At 37.7% G+C, this 16,379-nt stretch overlaps 1 protein-coding gene across 5 annotated transcripts in view; it reads right to left on the bottom strand.

Moving 5' to 3' along the window:
- The window catches only part of THOC2 (THO complex subunit 2), a 45,805-nt gene that overhangs the window by 14,526 nt on the left and 14,900 nt on the right, over positions 1-16,379 (bottom strand). For all 5 annotated transcript variants that reach the window (XR_007628261.1, XR_007628260.1, XR_007628262.1 and 2 more), the window contains exons 10-26: positions 14,966-15,121; positions 12,604-12,776; positions 12,271-12,466; positions 11,142-11,183; positions 10,161-10,291; positions 9,973-10,074; positions 8,773-8,857; positions 8,342-8,435; positions 7,796-7,876; positions 7,419-7,515; positions 6,318-6,435; positions 5,635-5,814; positions 4,784-4,948; positions 3,865-4,140; positions 3,314-3,455; positions 774-931; positions 64-192 (exon numbers count right to left, since the gene is read on the bottom strand). Coding sequence is in view for 2 of the 5 variants with exons in the window: in XM_050310181.1 (XP_050166138.1) it covers positions 64-192; positions 774-931; positions 3,314-3,455; positions 3,865-4,140; positions 4,784-4,948; positions 5,635-5,814; positions 6,318-6,435; positions 7,419-7,515; positions 7,796-7,876; positions 8,342-8,435; positions 8,773-8,857; positions 9,973-10,074; positions 10,161-10,291; positions 11,142-11,183; positions 12,271-12,466; positions 12,604-12,776; positions 14,966-15,121 (2,325 nt within the window). In the remaining 3 variants the exon portion in view is untranslated. The remainder of the gene's footprint in view (positions 1-63; positions 193-773; positions 932-3,313; positions 3,456-3,864; positions 4,141-4,783; positions 4,949-5,634; positions 5,815-6,317; positions 6,436-7,418; positions 7,516-7,795; positions 7,877-8,341; positions 8,436-8,772; positions 8,858-9,972; positions 10,075-10,160; positions 10,292-11,141; positions 11,184-12,270; positions 12,467-12,603; positions 12,777-14,965; positions 15,122-16,379) is intronic.

Genomic DNA, 16,379 nt, shown 5'->3' on the forward strand with positions numbered 1-16,379 from the left:
TTACTAGGCTGTATTACATATTCCAAAGTGGCCATTAGATATTCCAAGGAGAAGCTCACACACCTTTTCATATATGACTCTGTCACTGTGCCATCTAGTCACGGTTTCCAGCATACAGCACAAAAATCTGCCATATCTACTGGCTTCATTTTCAGTGCAACTTGCAACTGTATATATAATATCAGAGAAAACCTGTGAATAGAGCAAGAAAAAGTTACTATGACTTTACTGAACAACAAAAACTACAAGAATTACAAATTCCTCTCATCTAACCCACCATCAAGCTGGTTTCTATATACAGCAGAAATCACTTATAAAATACTTTGTTTGTTTTCAAGCCTTTGCTACCCAACTGCTGGCCCTCCACACTTAGCCCAGAATCAAAGCACTGAGTACAGCTGCTGCTGACACACTTTTGCATAGTTCAAGTGTCTTCACTGACACAGCTGTTTTGTTTTCCTCTAAGAGGAGGCCATGGAAATGTAGAGTGCTTAAAAGGTTGCAAAACCTGAAAGCAACTCCTATGACTGCTAATGGCTTTGCTCTGAAACTCTACTCTCATTAGGGTAAAACACAAACATAAAACCCTGAAGCTTTAAGAAAACTTGGCATGTAAGAGCTGAAGTATAAAAGTGAACTGCTGGTTGTTAGAGATTGTGGAATTAAACCTCAGTAATTACTTGGTTACCTCTTCTGGGAGGCAGTGGAGACACTAGTTTTGCATGTTCACGTGGTAATGATGTACACACACACACAGAGTTGCAGCTACTTACTCGGTCATAGCAGAGAAGTGTGGAGAAGTTGGGTGTTTTCTGTTGATGCACCAGTTCAACAAAGTGAGCACAGTAAACTGCATCAATTGCCGAAAAAATGCATCGAGGAAATATGCACAACTGCAAGAATTTGGTGATAGTCTCATTTTTGGTAGATTCTTCAGAAACAAAGAAGTTGAGAGGGGAAAAAAAGAAAGGAAAAATAAAGTAAGTGAATGGGTCAACATTCAGCTACTCTCTTGCCAAGAAGTTCAGTTATCACACATCCATACTCTGGTGTTTGTACATTTGGCCACTTGTATTCCAGACATCCCTTTGGTACTCATCAGAAAAAGTCAAAGTAAGTGTAACTGTTTTGAGGATGGGGGAAGGATAGCAGGGTGGATGTAGCAATTCTTTATTTCTTACTGGGTAAATTCTTCTACTACACAATGCAGGAGAAAACAGGTTCTGGAAAAGCTTCAGTAAAGTTCTCCACCTGCTCCAATTGGGCACATTAGCAAAAGGAACACCCCCTGCTATTTCTCTACAGCACTCGCTTTCACCTTTCTAGACAGGGCTGACTTTCAGCTCTGTTTCCTTAGAAACTGAAGAACTTGCTGTCTACATACAATCCATTAAGAATAATTTTCCAATCAGTCAATTAGAGGAATTTAAAGAGGAACAGTCTTCAGAAAACCACCACCCCAACACGCACATTTGGTGAAAGGTTCATTCTGGCACTGGGTAAAAGACTGCACTGTATGCTCGAGTTATCTGTTTCCATTTGACCAACCACTAGTTGGTAAACTCAATAGCCAAACACATTCCCAAACTGGTCCTCAAATGGCAAAGAGGAGCATAAAAACAAACCAGGAGGGATGTGCAGCACAGAAAGAAGCCCAGAACTGAAGCCTGCAAGTGGATGCCTTCAGAGGAAGAACAGTCACGATCCTCATGAGGGCAACTGGTGGTTTTGCACAGGTCACAAGTCATTAATAACCAGGATTTACTTTGATTTTGTGATGCTCACAGAATAAAACTTGTTCAAGAAAGGACTGTCAGCTTTGACTAACTAAAAACTTCATGTTTAATTTTAGTATCTACCCCTCAAAGGTTGTAACAAACCTTTGGCACTTTGAAAAAAATATATGAAGAGAACCACAGTTCACAGGACAATCAAGTGTGAGTTACTTCAAAAACTGTACAAATAAAGTAAGTAAGCAGCCAGTCAGAACAGCTAGTCTCCAACTGCTAAAGGTACCAGTCTACTTATTCTGCCAAAAATGATACACTCTATCAAAACTTTCTACATAAGAAGTCAGTCTTTTAAAAAATTAAATATTAATAATTTTTAAAAGTAATAATAAAACCCCACTACTACAGCGGATGTGCTGTTCAATTCCTCACATAGTACAATTACAGATTATTTATTTCAACGGGGAAACTGCTGAAACAGTGTTTGTCTCTGGATACAGTACTGGGAAACTTCTTGCAGCTGAAGCCTGAGCACTCAAGAGCCAACAATAAGCTACTCCCAGTATCCCACAAATGTATGTACTGTGAAGAGCATGTGTTTATACACAGATAACATCTACACAATTTTCTGCACGCTTTTGGGTGCTTTCTTAAGTAGACAAATTTACCACAGAAGCTCTAGACCAAGCTTTAGTCAGGCAGTAATTTTTGAACCAGTAATTTCACGAAGCTCATTCGCTGTCCACACCAGCACATTAAACATTTATAGGGAATAACTTCTCTTGATTTAATTGTGAGTGTTTCTTCATTAAATCAGTTGGGTGGATCTTACACGAGTCGGACAATAAAACTCTTTTCCACTGGGTTACTCTAGGCTCCTTGGGACAGACGAACTACTACTTCCAGTTACAAACTCAAAGTTCATCCAGAGAAGAAAACTGACCAGAGAAAAACATTTCAGATTAACCATATCAAGCAGAGTTCACAATCAACATGAAACATTACAGAGGCTTTGTAGGAGAAAAAAAAAACTTGGTTCTGCCTCCTGCATATCTGCCATATGAAACATGTGCATGCTGGTTCACTGTGTGGTGCTGTTATGCTGCCACAATACTTATCTTGTCATTGGAACGTGGTTTATGCTGCTGCCCAAACACTGGCATATTGCTCCTAATCACAGGATTCACAATAAGTTAACTCAAACCACTTACTGAGACTCTACATGCCTATTTCTTTTTAAGTAGCCATTATCCTAACTCAGCAGCATTCTAACAGTTAGCAAGTACAAGTCAGCTTGCAATTACAACCTTCCACTGAATTGGTCAATCTCTTACTTACTTCCTAAAATCAATGCAATATTTAAAAGGTCTTGACATTGCAAGAAATACAAAAAACATCTCTCTGAAAACCTCAGCATTTGCACAGACACATTACATTCTAACTAAAAATTTACCTTCCTAGCAGACCTCAACATGTAAAGAGATCAAATTTTCAAATAACCATTAAAGCTATTAGTGCAAGCAAATTCTGGAGACAGTGATAACTACAAAAACATCCACAGCATTTCCCCTGGACGCACTTACTTGCCAGAAGCCAGTTATCTTTCTCTAGTTTCAGTCTCTGTAGAACCCTCTGCACATGCTCCAACTGCTTCTTCTCCTCTTCAAGGAGTTTGTCCTGCAGAGCTGTGCAACGTTCTTTTTCTTTTTTCTTTTTATTTGGAGGCTACAAAATGTCAACATAACTCATTTACTGTTATACTAACATGTGCTATAGACAGAGCAATAAGTTCCTGCTAACATTAAGAATATTTGAAAACCTTTCCATTTCACTCAATACTTTTCTGCTCTAGTAATCAACTGATTTTATGAACATTGGTTGACTAAAGATAAAAGCAAACATATAAAACACAGATACAAGTATCAAGAACTGCTTTCTGAAACAGATTTTCTAGTAATTTTCACTAAGTGGAGTCACTGGTACTTTTAACGTGGGAATTACAAAGAAATACAAATCACCTTAATGTGACAAATCAGAATGGATGAACCAGGTGACAAAACCTCCCAGATCAAAACAACCTCAATAAAAGGCTTCATGAAAAGAAAGTCTGGACCACAAAATTGCATGTACATACCATTTCCTGATTGTCATCTATGGCTTTCATCTGGACTTTAAGTTTATTGACTTCTCTGTCATAGCTGCTGTGTGGGACGGCAAGGTCATACATGGTCAAAGACCAGAATGTGGCATAAAACTGAGGGCTGATGTCATCCCAAACTTTGGGGAGGTGCAGAGAAATCACAGCTTCGTGAACAGGAGCCATCACCAGCTCACACGATGTAATATATTTGTGAACTTTGTGCTGCTGTTTGTTTCCCTTCTCTGCCTTTTTTAGTTCATCATACTTTGACTGTGGGTTAGAAAATACGAAAAGCAAACTGTAATCTATATACCCAAACAGAATTTAAACTTTAACAATATAATTTTTCTCAGAAACCTCTCGATGTAACATTTACACACATGAAATGTCATTTATGCACATAAAGCACTGAAGAACATGACAAAGAACTGTAAGTATTCATTTGTCTTCACTGATGCTGCTACCTGTTGTTATAGTAACGAGTTATACTACACCAAGTAAAAACTGCTCTCCATTTTTAACATTTTAGATGAAGGAGCAAATTTATTTCCAACACTTTCTGAGTTACCACACCATTTGGCAGTTGCAGCACTTTCCTCCACAGCAAAAATCCATCTAGAACACCTGCAGAAGAACTTACACCTTTGGGGGAATAGGGAGGGAGAGAACTCCTACTGATGACCCAAGACATCAGCAAAGGTGACTCTGTTAGCTACAACTTCTGTCAGTTGTATGGAAGTCGACACGTGGGCTGCATTTTCCAAGAAGACTGAGGACAGCTTCTATTTCGAACCCTACTCACAAAACTTTGCAAGCTTTTTTTTAAGCAAATTTTATCAGGAACCTAACGTATCTACTGGTAACACCTAACAGAGCAACCCCAAAAGCAGCCAGATGGCAGGGTTGTACTCACTGAAATGTGGTGTGCATACATGGGTCTGGAGAGGAAAAACGCAGCATCGTGAGGGGTGTGGAACTCGTTACAGAGAACATCAATAGAAGGCACTCGCTTAATGTAATCCTCTGTGCTTAGGTTGGATGCTAAAAACCCACCAAACTGGACCAGGGTGTCGTGGCACTACAAGTGAAAGGTACAAAAAGTTAGCAAACAGTTTTATTTTGTTCAAAAATTAAGTTAGGAAAAGAGCTTGAAAGGTTGCTTTTTTTGCAACACCACAGAGTAGAGCAAGAACTTGGAAGCCAGCAGAACTGTAAGAACTGAGGAGAGGCTGAGGGAGCTGGGATTGTTTAGTCTAGAGAAGAGAAGGCTTAGAGGTGACCTCATCACTCTCTTCAACTACCTGAAGGGAAGTTATAGCCAGGTGGGGGTTGGTCTCTTCTCCCAGGCAACCAACAACAGGACAAGGGGACATGGGCTCAAGCTCTGCCAGGGGAAGTTTAGGTTAGATGTTAGGAAGAAATTCTTTACAGAGAGGGTGATCAGGTATTGGAATGGCCTGCCCAGAGAGGTGGTGGATTCACCATCCCTGGAAGTTTTTAAAAAGAGATTGGACATGGCCCTTAGTGCCATGATATAGTAATTAGAGTTGGATCAGGGGTTGGACTTGATGATCTTGGAGGTCTTTTCCAACCCAATCTATTCTATGATTCTATGATTCTATGATTTTGTTCTACCAGAATGGAATGCAACCAGTTCCTACTGCCTAAAGCAGCAAAAGAATTCCTTTAAAAAAAAAAGTAAGATCAGAAAAACATGATGGACAACTAAGAGGTGTTCTCATAAATACAGGTGGTTTTACTTGCCTGATCATACAGCTTTCCCACCAGCTTCAGATGTTTTTCCCCTCCCTCTTGAAAGATCACACCATTTCTCTGTTGAGCCATAAGCAGACACAGTGGGAGGGCAAGATCATGGTCCAATAATGCATCTTTCAATCTCTGAGATGATTTCTTTGTATTCCTGATTTGACCAAAGTATCCACCCTGCACAGTAGAGAAAAAGTTACCCAAGTTCGAAAACAGTGCCTCACAAACAGAATTCATGTGCACTGGCTGCAGGAACATTGATGAATTGACACCAGTTTCCTGTCCATCAATAAAACTCCCTGGGTCTTGTACTGCAATGTATGGATAGGAGAACCAGAAACAAATGAGTCTTGCTTGCTATTAAGTAGTTTTTTTATTCCCCTCACCAGGGAGCTGCTACCCCCAGAGCAGGGCTGTGCCAGCAGGACGGCAACACATCCCAGCTCGCTGGTTGCTGCAGGTCACACGCCATGTCTCATCAACAGCAGATGCTGTGACACAGTTCAGCTCCACGTGCCCTGCCCTGGCTGCCCGTCTCAAGCCCTGTAAGCTCAGTGCAGGGGGAAGCTCTGATGAAAGCACATCACCTTTCTCAGCTATGCTGCCAGAGCTCATGAATCAGAGTCTTTAAAACCAGCAGGAATGAGCAACAGCTGTTATTCTATGTAACACAAACACACCTCAGCCTTCAGTTGTTCTCCACCAGTCATGGCTTCCAACTGCTCCATTGTCATTTCTTCAGTAATTTCTATCCCTGCCATTTTCTGCACGACCTCTTTTAAAATGAGCAAATCGAAGCTGCACAGAAAACAAAAAAGTGGATTAAAAACAAGACAATTTGTTTAAGAAATGGAAGCTATGGAATTGGTCCTACTGGTAAATCCATTTTATTGTTATGATCCCAAGTACTAAACTGATTTTTTTTCCCCCCAAATACCTGAAGTCTTGAAAGACAATAAACATCACTTACCCTTCCTCTGTAGCTCAATGTGATTGTACCATCATCAGAACAAAACAAATTAGGGACAGGGGAGCACATGAGACTGAGTGTCTACATTGCAGGGAAGGGGAAAAAACTAGATTTCTCAACATAAAAACCCTAAAATAACATGCCATGTGATCAGCATTGGTAAGTTACCTTTCAATAACCATATGGGGATTCCTACTAGAAAAAAAGCTGATAATCACCTATGTGATAAAATTAAATAAGTAAATGAAACAATAATACTAAGTGATGACAACGGAAAGACAAAAGGAAAATCTGCATTGCAAACCTTGTTTAAAAGTATTTTCTGAGTTATGATTTACACTGGCATATGAAGAAGTCAACTGCCATTAAATACATTGCACAAAGTATTTAAATAAGATATTAAGAGCTGTCCCTACAGGGAAGACATTATGAGAAAGGAAAAATTAAAACTGTAACATTCACACTCCTTTATATTGGATACTTGTTTTTTAAATAACAATCAATAACTTCTATGATAAAACAGACTGGCAGGTTTTCTCCCCATTTGGTTAGCTGTTAAAAAAAACTATTAAAATAAGTTACAGATGAAAAGTCAGTACTTCAAAAATGTCACAGCTATATAATTAGAGGAAAAATGTACTAAAGAGATATTATTCTTTCTGCTATTTAAATTCTTAACCTTTCCAGTTAGTGTAGGTGGAGTTTTACCACTACTAAAGCAACTACTACATCAAGTGCCCACATAGCAGTAAACACACAAATAATACATTATAAAAATGGAGTTTATAAAGATCAATTATGCAAGACTTGCCTTTTCCCAGCTTTCAGTTGGTTGGCTACATACTGCAGTAGACCAGCAAGTTCAATTGGGTATTTTCGGAAAACTGCACCACAAAAGCTTGCCAGACCTAAACCAGAGAGAAACAGCTGTGACTGCACCTCGTGGGATACTAAGCATTAAATAAACATTAACAAAGTGCATATGGGATGTTAGCAATAAATGCATTTTTGCACTACAAAGGAAACACTATTTTCCTATTGATTAAACTTGCCAGCTCTCCATTTTTTTTAAAGAGTAGCCAGTAGGTGCAAGTGAAATATTGATCATAGTGATCAATGGTATAGTAGAGCACAGGGAGGGTGAAGTATTTTAAGCACTAATGTAATAAATAAACCAAGAATACTAACTCTGCAGCCAGCTCGAGATCGTGGTGTCATCATGCTTCATCCTCTCCTTCTCAGGGTTAGCCAGTGCTTCAATGATACAATCTTTAGTGAAGTTAAAGACAATATTTTTCCTCAACATATAAAACCAGAAGATATACAGACCTCTTTTTCTGGCTCCACAATTTGTAATATATGAACATGATAGGTGAGTATAGAAAATCCACTAACACAGCTATGGTATAAAAATATGAACCCAAGAAAGGTACGGTAACTTCAAAGCAGTATTTACCTTACTATTTACAAGATCATTTTGCCTTCAAGAACAGAGTGAAAGTAATGAAAATCCCTTAAAAATAAAGAACAATTTTCACAGATGAAAGAATTAATAGAAAGGGTTTCATAATCCACTAGAAGTGCAAATATATTTGCAAAGCTCACTAAAATTTCCAGCAAAAAGCAACAAGAATAGAAAGCAACAGAAGGTATTTACTTACAGACAACAGATTTAATCTGGCTACACCTGCAGCTTTATCAATAACCAATGGATTGATTTACATTAAAGGATACATGCCAAGACATCGTAGTTCAGGGAAGTGAGGTATTTCAATGAATCAACGACCGGAGTTATTAAGTTATCATATTTTTGTATTTGTGATAAGATCTGAAATTACAAAAGACATGGAGCTGAACACAGACAGTATTCTGTATCTTTCACATAATAAAACCATTTGTCTTTAAAACCTACAAAAAACGTGCTTTGAAATTCATTTTTCAAAAGATTCTAAACCACTGTCAAAGCAACAGATCATCTTCTTAATTTCTGGTATCTTAAAAGATACCAGTGAAACATATCTCAGACCTGTGCACTGCTAAAACATGACCACGTTAAAATTTGCATCAGAAGTAAAAAATAATGAAATCAGAACTGCAGGTCCCTTCCTGCACTTCAATATCTGTTGTCAGAATAAAATAGTATTTAAATACATGTAACTACATACATAATCAAATAAAATTGTAGGATTGCTGTGGCTGAGCTTCCCAATTTGTCTCCCAGAGGGTTTCACATTTTCCTTAGTTAAACGCCTGTAAAAGAGAACACATTTTATTGCAAAAGACAAGCTAAAAGAATATTAAAACAACAGGTTAGTTCCAATCAAGAAACACCTTTATTAGTCTCAGGGATTTAATTCTCACTAGCAGGTGTGTTTTCAAAAAATCCAAACACATAAATACTACTCCTCTGAGAATCAGAAATGATAATCCCACAAGATACAGATGGTACAACCAAACCAACTGTCCCTGTATTACTACGGGCCATATTCTCATTTCACCTTGGAGCACTTGGCTTTCAGAAGTCACCAGTGAAACCTGCACCACATATAAAACTACCACGTGATGCTGTTGATCCCTCCTGGAAATTTAATTTAGCCACAGATTGTTTTATACTTGTTGCATTCTGTTGACTGAAAAACTGTAATAATTTCTTTGTGTTACACTTGCACAATGGAAATCCACCCTACAAGGGAAAGGAGGGAAAGTTTTATAGTCTATACAGCAAGTTCGAAAGGAATCAGAATCAGTGTTTCTGGCTTTCACAGCTCCAAGTCCAACCCAGTAACAACTGCCTTGCCTACGTAGGAAGGTTCTGTTATCCATGTTATAATAACAAACCATCTGCTTCTGGCAACAACAAATGGAGAACCCAAATCCCTGACAATGTCAGACATTAAATGTGAGGTAAACCTGAAATTGCTGGGAGCCCACTTGAAGATGAGAATGAATCATTTTGTTCAACTTACTGCCCTACATTCAAACCTACAGAAACTGTGACAAGATTTTTGAGACTCTTTGAATGAAAGGGTCTCCATACTCAGAGAAAATACACTGCACTCTTATATTTCCATAAGCAAAGTAACTTATGAAACCACAGCATACCCATGGAAAAGGTTTTAAATCACTTAATGGGACATTTCTCACAGATTAAATACCCTTGTTGGTGACAAATTCGTCTGTATCCTTGCTTACTTGACATTTTTTAACCACAGTAACATCAAATACTTCATGAACAAGGACTATCAGTGAAATTACAGCCATCAGAAAGGGCCTGTATTTATCAAGCCTGTTTTTTTTCCTTCAGTTGGTGACATGTAGTACACTGTATCAGAGCTCCTAATTATTTATGGGAACAGACTACTTACTTCATGATATACTTGGCTCGGTCAATGGTCTGAGCTTTAACTTTCACCAGAAGTGGGTGACTGTTGTACGTTTCGTTCTTCCACTGCCCGTACAGGCGGTACCTTGGAAGGTCATAAAGGAAAACTGACTTCAGTACTGACAATTCAAAGGATCATTGCAAAGAGTGGAAATTAATTATTCTACCCACCTGTACTGGTACGGGAAAGTTTTGAACATCCCCCATAGTTCCTCAGACATGCAGGCATTGCAGTCCATCAAGGAAAGGGATGGAAGCAAGACTTGATCGGTGATACTCAACAAACAGCTGAACAGCGTCTCCTGAGAGAAACAGAAACTCCAGTAACTCCCAAGGAAGGGCCTCAGAAGGAATGCTATGCATGCAATGCAGACGCAGTACCAATTTCTGTATTTTTAGTATCCCATCCTTACCCTTTCCTAAACATTTCTCCTTTCCATTGAGTTATTTTAGAATCACTATAGCAGCAATAAAAAAAACCCGAAAAGCAAAAAAACCTGAAGAGACTAATTTTCTCTGCAGTTATTCAGTAAGTCAGAAAATCATGCTAAGTGAGAAAGAGGAGGAACAAGGAATAATGAAAAACGCACAAACTTCATATTTAAAATTCACTTGTTGATTTAAGAAAAAACAACAACTTGTTTTTCTAAGTTAGATTTCAGCTGGAGACTTGTGAACAATCTTGGTAATTCAATAACTTAGACAATTTAGAAGTAAATAAATTAACCAATTTAAAAAATAACCACTGTACTAATAAACACCTCCACTACTTCCGATTTCTCTTTTTCTCTATGCTTTCCCCAGTAAATTCTTTTAGATACCATGAAAAGTGTATTTACAGAATAAATAGCTGGAGGTTCTCCAGATGATTCTGAGAAAATAAGAAGTAAGATGCACTGGACTAAAGAGAATAAGATTAGGTCTGAGGAATGCGGGGAGAAAGAAAAACTAAAAAAAGAAAAAAGGACAGGAATACAAAGAAACCCCTGAGACTGGACTGTATTTACCTATAAGAAAAAAAGTCTATACCTTTATTGCAGCATAAAACTCTACAGAATTTTACAGAGTTCTACAGAGGTGTCTTACAGTTGTTAAACATTTGGTCACAATTACAGTCTTCCATAAAAACACCTTCCTCCAAAATAAACTCACCATTTTCTCTTTATCTTCTTGTTTGCTTCCATCAGACTGAAACTGTAACAGAGACACACAAGTTATTGTAGCACAGTTAACACAACAGTTGCAGTTTCAGAACAAGGGCTACTTCAGCAAAAGCACAAACCTGCAGGGTCACACATATATTAACTGTTTAATTTGCCAGATCTGCCAGCATTAAAATATTTTCAAACAGAAATTCAAATGCACAGTGAAATGCATTCCTTACATTCATAGGGCCTTTGCACAGTTTTGTCCAAAAAGAGAAAATAACTAAAACTACACAGAAACTTGCTATTATATATGAAATACTGAATCTTCTTACTGGAGAGAGGAAAAAAAATGCCCTAAGCATTCACCTTCTACCTAAAAAACCTCAGGACTTCGAATGCAATTATCAACAGCCATGGACTATTTCCCCAGCTTTTTCTCACAGTAACACTCTCTTAAGCTTTTAGTCTCCGTTATTAAATTACTTTTCCACTCTTCTTGCTCCACTCACCATGAAAAGCATATTAAGCTATCACACCAGTAAGTGCACAATTATTTTAAAGGTACACTTAAGCATGAGAGCTGCAGTGCAATGTTAGTAGTCTACCTTTTAAACTACTGCATGGGTTAACTTATAGTCAAATTACCTCCAGTTACTTCTACTGTGTGTTAAATGTAGTTTCACAACTAGAACATGCTGATGGCAACAGTGCATTAAAAATAACTTTCCCTATGTTACCTTAACCACTCTGTCACTGACGAATTTCTTCACAGTTCCAACCTAGAGCAAATAGCTAAAATGTTGCTCATTCTTGTCAGAAACACATTAAACTACTATATAAATAGATTCACAGTAAACCTGCACAAGAGATTCCTACAGCCAAGTAATCTCAGTTCCACTGCACACACCCACAGCAACAAGGGATTTCTCATAAACTGAAAGTGCCTCAAGCTGTTCATAAAAATGTTTATTGATCATAAAAATGATCAAAAAATTGTAAGATTCTGTATATTTGTCTTAAGAAATTTTTTATGTTTTATCATTCAAATACCTACTCAATTAGACATGAGCATTTTTTGACATCAGAATAACTGTTATTTTTCCAGTTTTGAGCAGCTGTTGTGTCATACCAACCTCTTTCATAAACGCTTTTCCAAGGCGCACGACTTTCGCAAACAAAATGGGATCATGGGACAGATGAGGACCAAGGTAACAGAGCATGTTGAACACTTCCTTCCTCAATTCCTCAAAGCTCTCTGCTTGTTTTGGCGCTCTCTTGTTTGGCAAAGAAGCAATCGGTGACCCTTTCGCTCCTTTAGGAACACCAACTCTGAAAAATGAGACGTGCAGCATTTCACACGAGAGAGAAGTGAGGATTTTAGAAATGCATCAATAATTAGGCTTATTAGTGAACTCATCCTTGGAAAGAAGTGGTTTTCCCCTGACAGAATCCTGGTCTCCCTTTACCTGCGGTACAGAGGCTCAATTGTCACGTGGACGAGCTGGCAAAGGGCGACCGCGATCGGCTTGTGCGAAGTAGCGTAAAAGGGAGGCATCTGATCCATAATACTTTGTGCATGGTGCCAATCACCAATTTTCAATAAGGCTTCCAATAAGCCAAGCTTCTGATTATCAGGAGGCTGTAAGATAATAAAGGAAAAGTGTATTCATGAAGTCTTTCTAATACTTCTCCTTAACCAGCTGCAATCCAGAGCTAGAGAAGAAAAAAAAAAATTCACCTAGACATTTAGACAATAAGCAAACTTCAAAAGAAATAATAAAGCAGTCCACGCAGAATCTAAGATCTGGATCAAAGAAGAAGTTAGTTAAAAATAAAATTTAAACCAGGAATTTATGAAGTTGCCTGACAAATGTCTGATCACGTACTTTTCAAACTGTCACAATCTATATTGCAGTTCATGTCTTTACCAGACATTTTAAGAACAACACAAGCATTTAAGAATCTTTTATGTTGTGTGTTTTTCTGGATTTAAAAGCACAAATTTCTCTTGCAAAAGCAGATTAAGATAGAAGAAAAGAAAAAAAAAAAAGCCAAACCAACCCCCAATCCTTTCCCTGTCTCTTAGTGTGCCTATACCAAAAGTTTCACATTATTAACTATTCCAGGAGATTCTAGATGTAAATGCGAGTCTCTCCCTATTATAGAGTCAAATGCATCTTAAAAGGTCAATACAGATAATGTATTTATCAATACTAAATAATTCATATTAGAGCCATGAGACAATAATGAATTTTAACCACACAAAAATAAGCACTTTGTGGATTTAAAAATCATGCCAGTAATTGTTAAACACTGCTTTCCTTACCCAGGTATTTATTCCATGGTACTGTCTCAAAAATTGTATATTAAAATAACATACTGGATAAGAAGTACTTAAATTTAGACTGTCAATAGCTTTCACACGTAGTTACTCCACTAATTGCTATGAAGTGCACAGCTAAGCACACATAAAAATACTTTTAACATAGAACAAGCTTTTCGAGAAACAGCATGTATTGCATAACAGTGTCTACAGTCACAGAAATTGTTTTTTGTTAAGTACAGCTCTTAATTTTCCCATCACACAGGCTCAGACTTTGTTATTTGTCATTTTAATCCTTCAGAAAAATGCTACAGTTTCTGCTACAGCTTAAAATTCCCTAGTTCTTAATTCTAAAGCTTAGCCATAAAAACTGTCTTAATTCTTCTGACATTACTTGCAATCCATTCACTCCCCACATCCCATCAAGAGTTTGTTTTTCCATCAGATGATGGTGAAATTCCAGGCAGCCCCATCTGACTGCAGAGAAGGTGGACCAAAGCAATGTGGTGTGAGGGAGAAACCTAAAGCCAGTGAAAGGAATCAGTGTAAGCAGCTGCTGGGGCTGCAGTTGGGAGCCAGAGAGAGTAAAACTGTATCAGCTGCCTGAGGGGAGAAAAGGGAATTAGATTTTTCAAGCTAGGCAAGAAAAAGGGAAGGAGGAAGAAAGGTCAGAGATTAATAGAATCAAGGAGGACACAGAAAATCAAAAAAGAAACTATCAAGACTGATGGAGCCCTCCCCCCACTCCAGTATGCCACTTACAAAATGCAAATATCAAGTTTTTATCTTACTTTCTTTGTTTGTTTTAAGTAAGATGTTTGAGAACTACTTAGGCACTCAAATGAGCAGAACAGAAAGGCTGTTAAGAGATTAAATAATTTTGTTTCTAAAGTAAGGTTTGGACACACTGAAACAAATTAGATTTAGGGCAACATGAATATGACACAGTAGGAACTTAAATAAAGAGTATAATATAAATTTATACATGTGGAGATACAGGTTTAAAGGAAAGTACAATGAACAGTTACAATTAAAAGTGTTCAATTACAACCTTTTTCTACAATGCAGGATAATTATACCAACATTCCTAAGTCTGGCAATTCCTGACATCCCAATTCTTCATTGAGAGAAATAAGGAATAAACTCTCACTGAAGTCCTTCCTTTAGTAAAATCAACTAGGGTTACACTTCCACAGGGCCTAGAAACACAGTTATTAAAGACTGTGAAATGTATGAATGTTGGGACACACTGATACAATAAAAAGGGAGGAAAAAAATTAGTCATTGAATCAAGAATATTGAACAGAGAAATCCAGAACAAACCCCAAACCATGCATTTTTACACTTCCATATAATGGAAATGCAGTCAGAGGGTAGAGAAGCCATCCAAGAAGTACATAACTGTCTTTCAAATAAATACAAAACTGTTTTCAGAACAATTACTTTGTTTAGTTTAATGTAATTTAAAATCATTTTATTGAAAAGAAAGTTACTCAGACACACACCTTTTCGGTTTTCTCCTCCTCTTTTTCCTTTTCTTTCTCCTTTTCCTCAGTCTTTTCAGATGACAAGACCACCATTGTAAGTTTTCTGACAATCTGTTTGGCTTCCACTATCTCTCGCTTGTGCTCCTCCATGATGGCATTATCCCCTGGAAGAAGCTGAAAAAAACAAAACAAATATATCTGAAAATTGAAGTGACCTAGTGCTGCTCTGGATCACTTGAGCTCAAAGCAGAAGTTTGTCCTTCCTTGTTACTAATCAGGTTGCCTTTCGGGGAGTCCGTTTCTTTTCCTTGTTACCATCATCCCAACAGGGAATTACACCAGTAAGAGACTGTTCTAAAATCAAGGACTCATGAGAAATAGCACTGCTCTATTTCTTCACAACCATCAGTTGAATATCAGAGAATATTCAAAGGTATGAATTTTCACTTGCTCATCCAAAGAAAAAAACAATAATTTAATCGCCAAGGAAAACCAGATAACCCACTTAGCCACACATTTTGACTGCCCCTTTAAAGGAATACCATTTAAAGCTTACTAAATTTTCTATTTATCAGCAATGTGGGTTAAATACATGTAACATCTGCTTTTTAAAAGCCATCTTAGATTAACAAGTACCTAGTATGATAAGACCTCAGCATAATCTTGTACTTGAGAATGATCAGGGTGAGGAAAAATTAAAAGGTCAAAGTGCAGGACAAAAGAAAAGCTCTTTTTCTGACAAAGCCAAACCTTAATTTAGTTCCTAAAAACCAAGATCAATCTTAACTGCAAACAAGTAATCAAAAATTACTGCAGAGTCATGACCTCTTTGACACAATGATCTTTTCTTTTAATATTTTTAACAAGGGATTTTTTTATTGGTTTTTCTTTCCCCAAACTGATGAGAGAAAAAGGAAAGATAGTAGGATTCCTACACTTCACAGAAAACCGGGAAGAAAAAAATACCACTTGGAAAGGTAAAAGGTTTAAAGAGCTGCACTTTCTCATTTGAAAACACAGGGAACCTACTAAGATTCACCAACAAACACTTACTGCAGAATTTCAATGAGTAAATTGTTTCTTCAGGATACAAGACATATTCTCTATGGTTGTGTGTATATACACACCAGAGAACAGTTCTTACAGGTTTTGGAGGGAGGGTAGAGGTGGGGATAACATTTTGGGTATAACAATAATCCTACAGTGCTCTTGCACACAACATGCACTGCTTCAGACTCAACACCTACATGTTAATTGTTTTCTAGAAACTCACAGCAAATTAAACTAAGCCTGAACTGGAAAGAGATAAAAAAATATGCCATCCCAAACATGCACAGACACAGAGACTTGGCAGAGAAATTCTAGAACAAGACTGAGAATCACCATCACTCAGGTGAACAGTGCACATGTCACAGGACAGGCCCTCACCTGC

This window comes from Myiozetetes cayanensis, unplaced genomic scaffold, assembly GCF_022539395.1.
Source record: "Myiozetetes cayanensis isolate MyiCay16 unplaced genomic scaffold, myiCay2020 scf15, whole genome shotgun sequence".
Taxonomy (NCBI): Eukaryota; Metazoa; Chordata; class Aves; order Passeriformes; family Tyrannidae; genus Myiozetetes; species Myiozetetes cayanensis.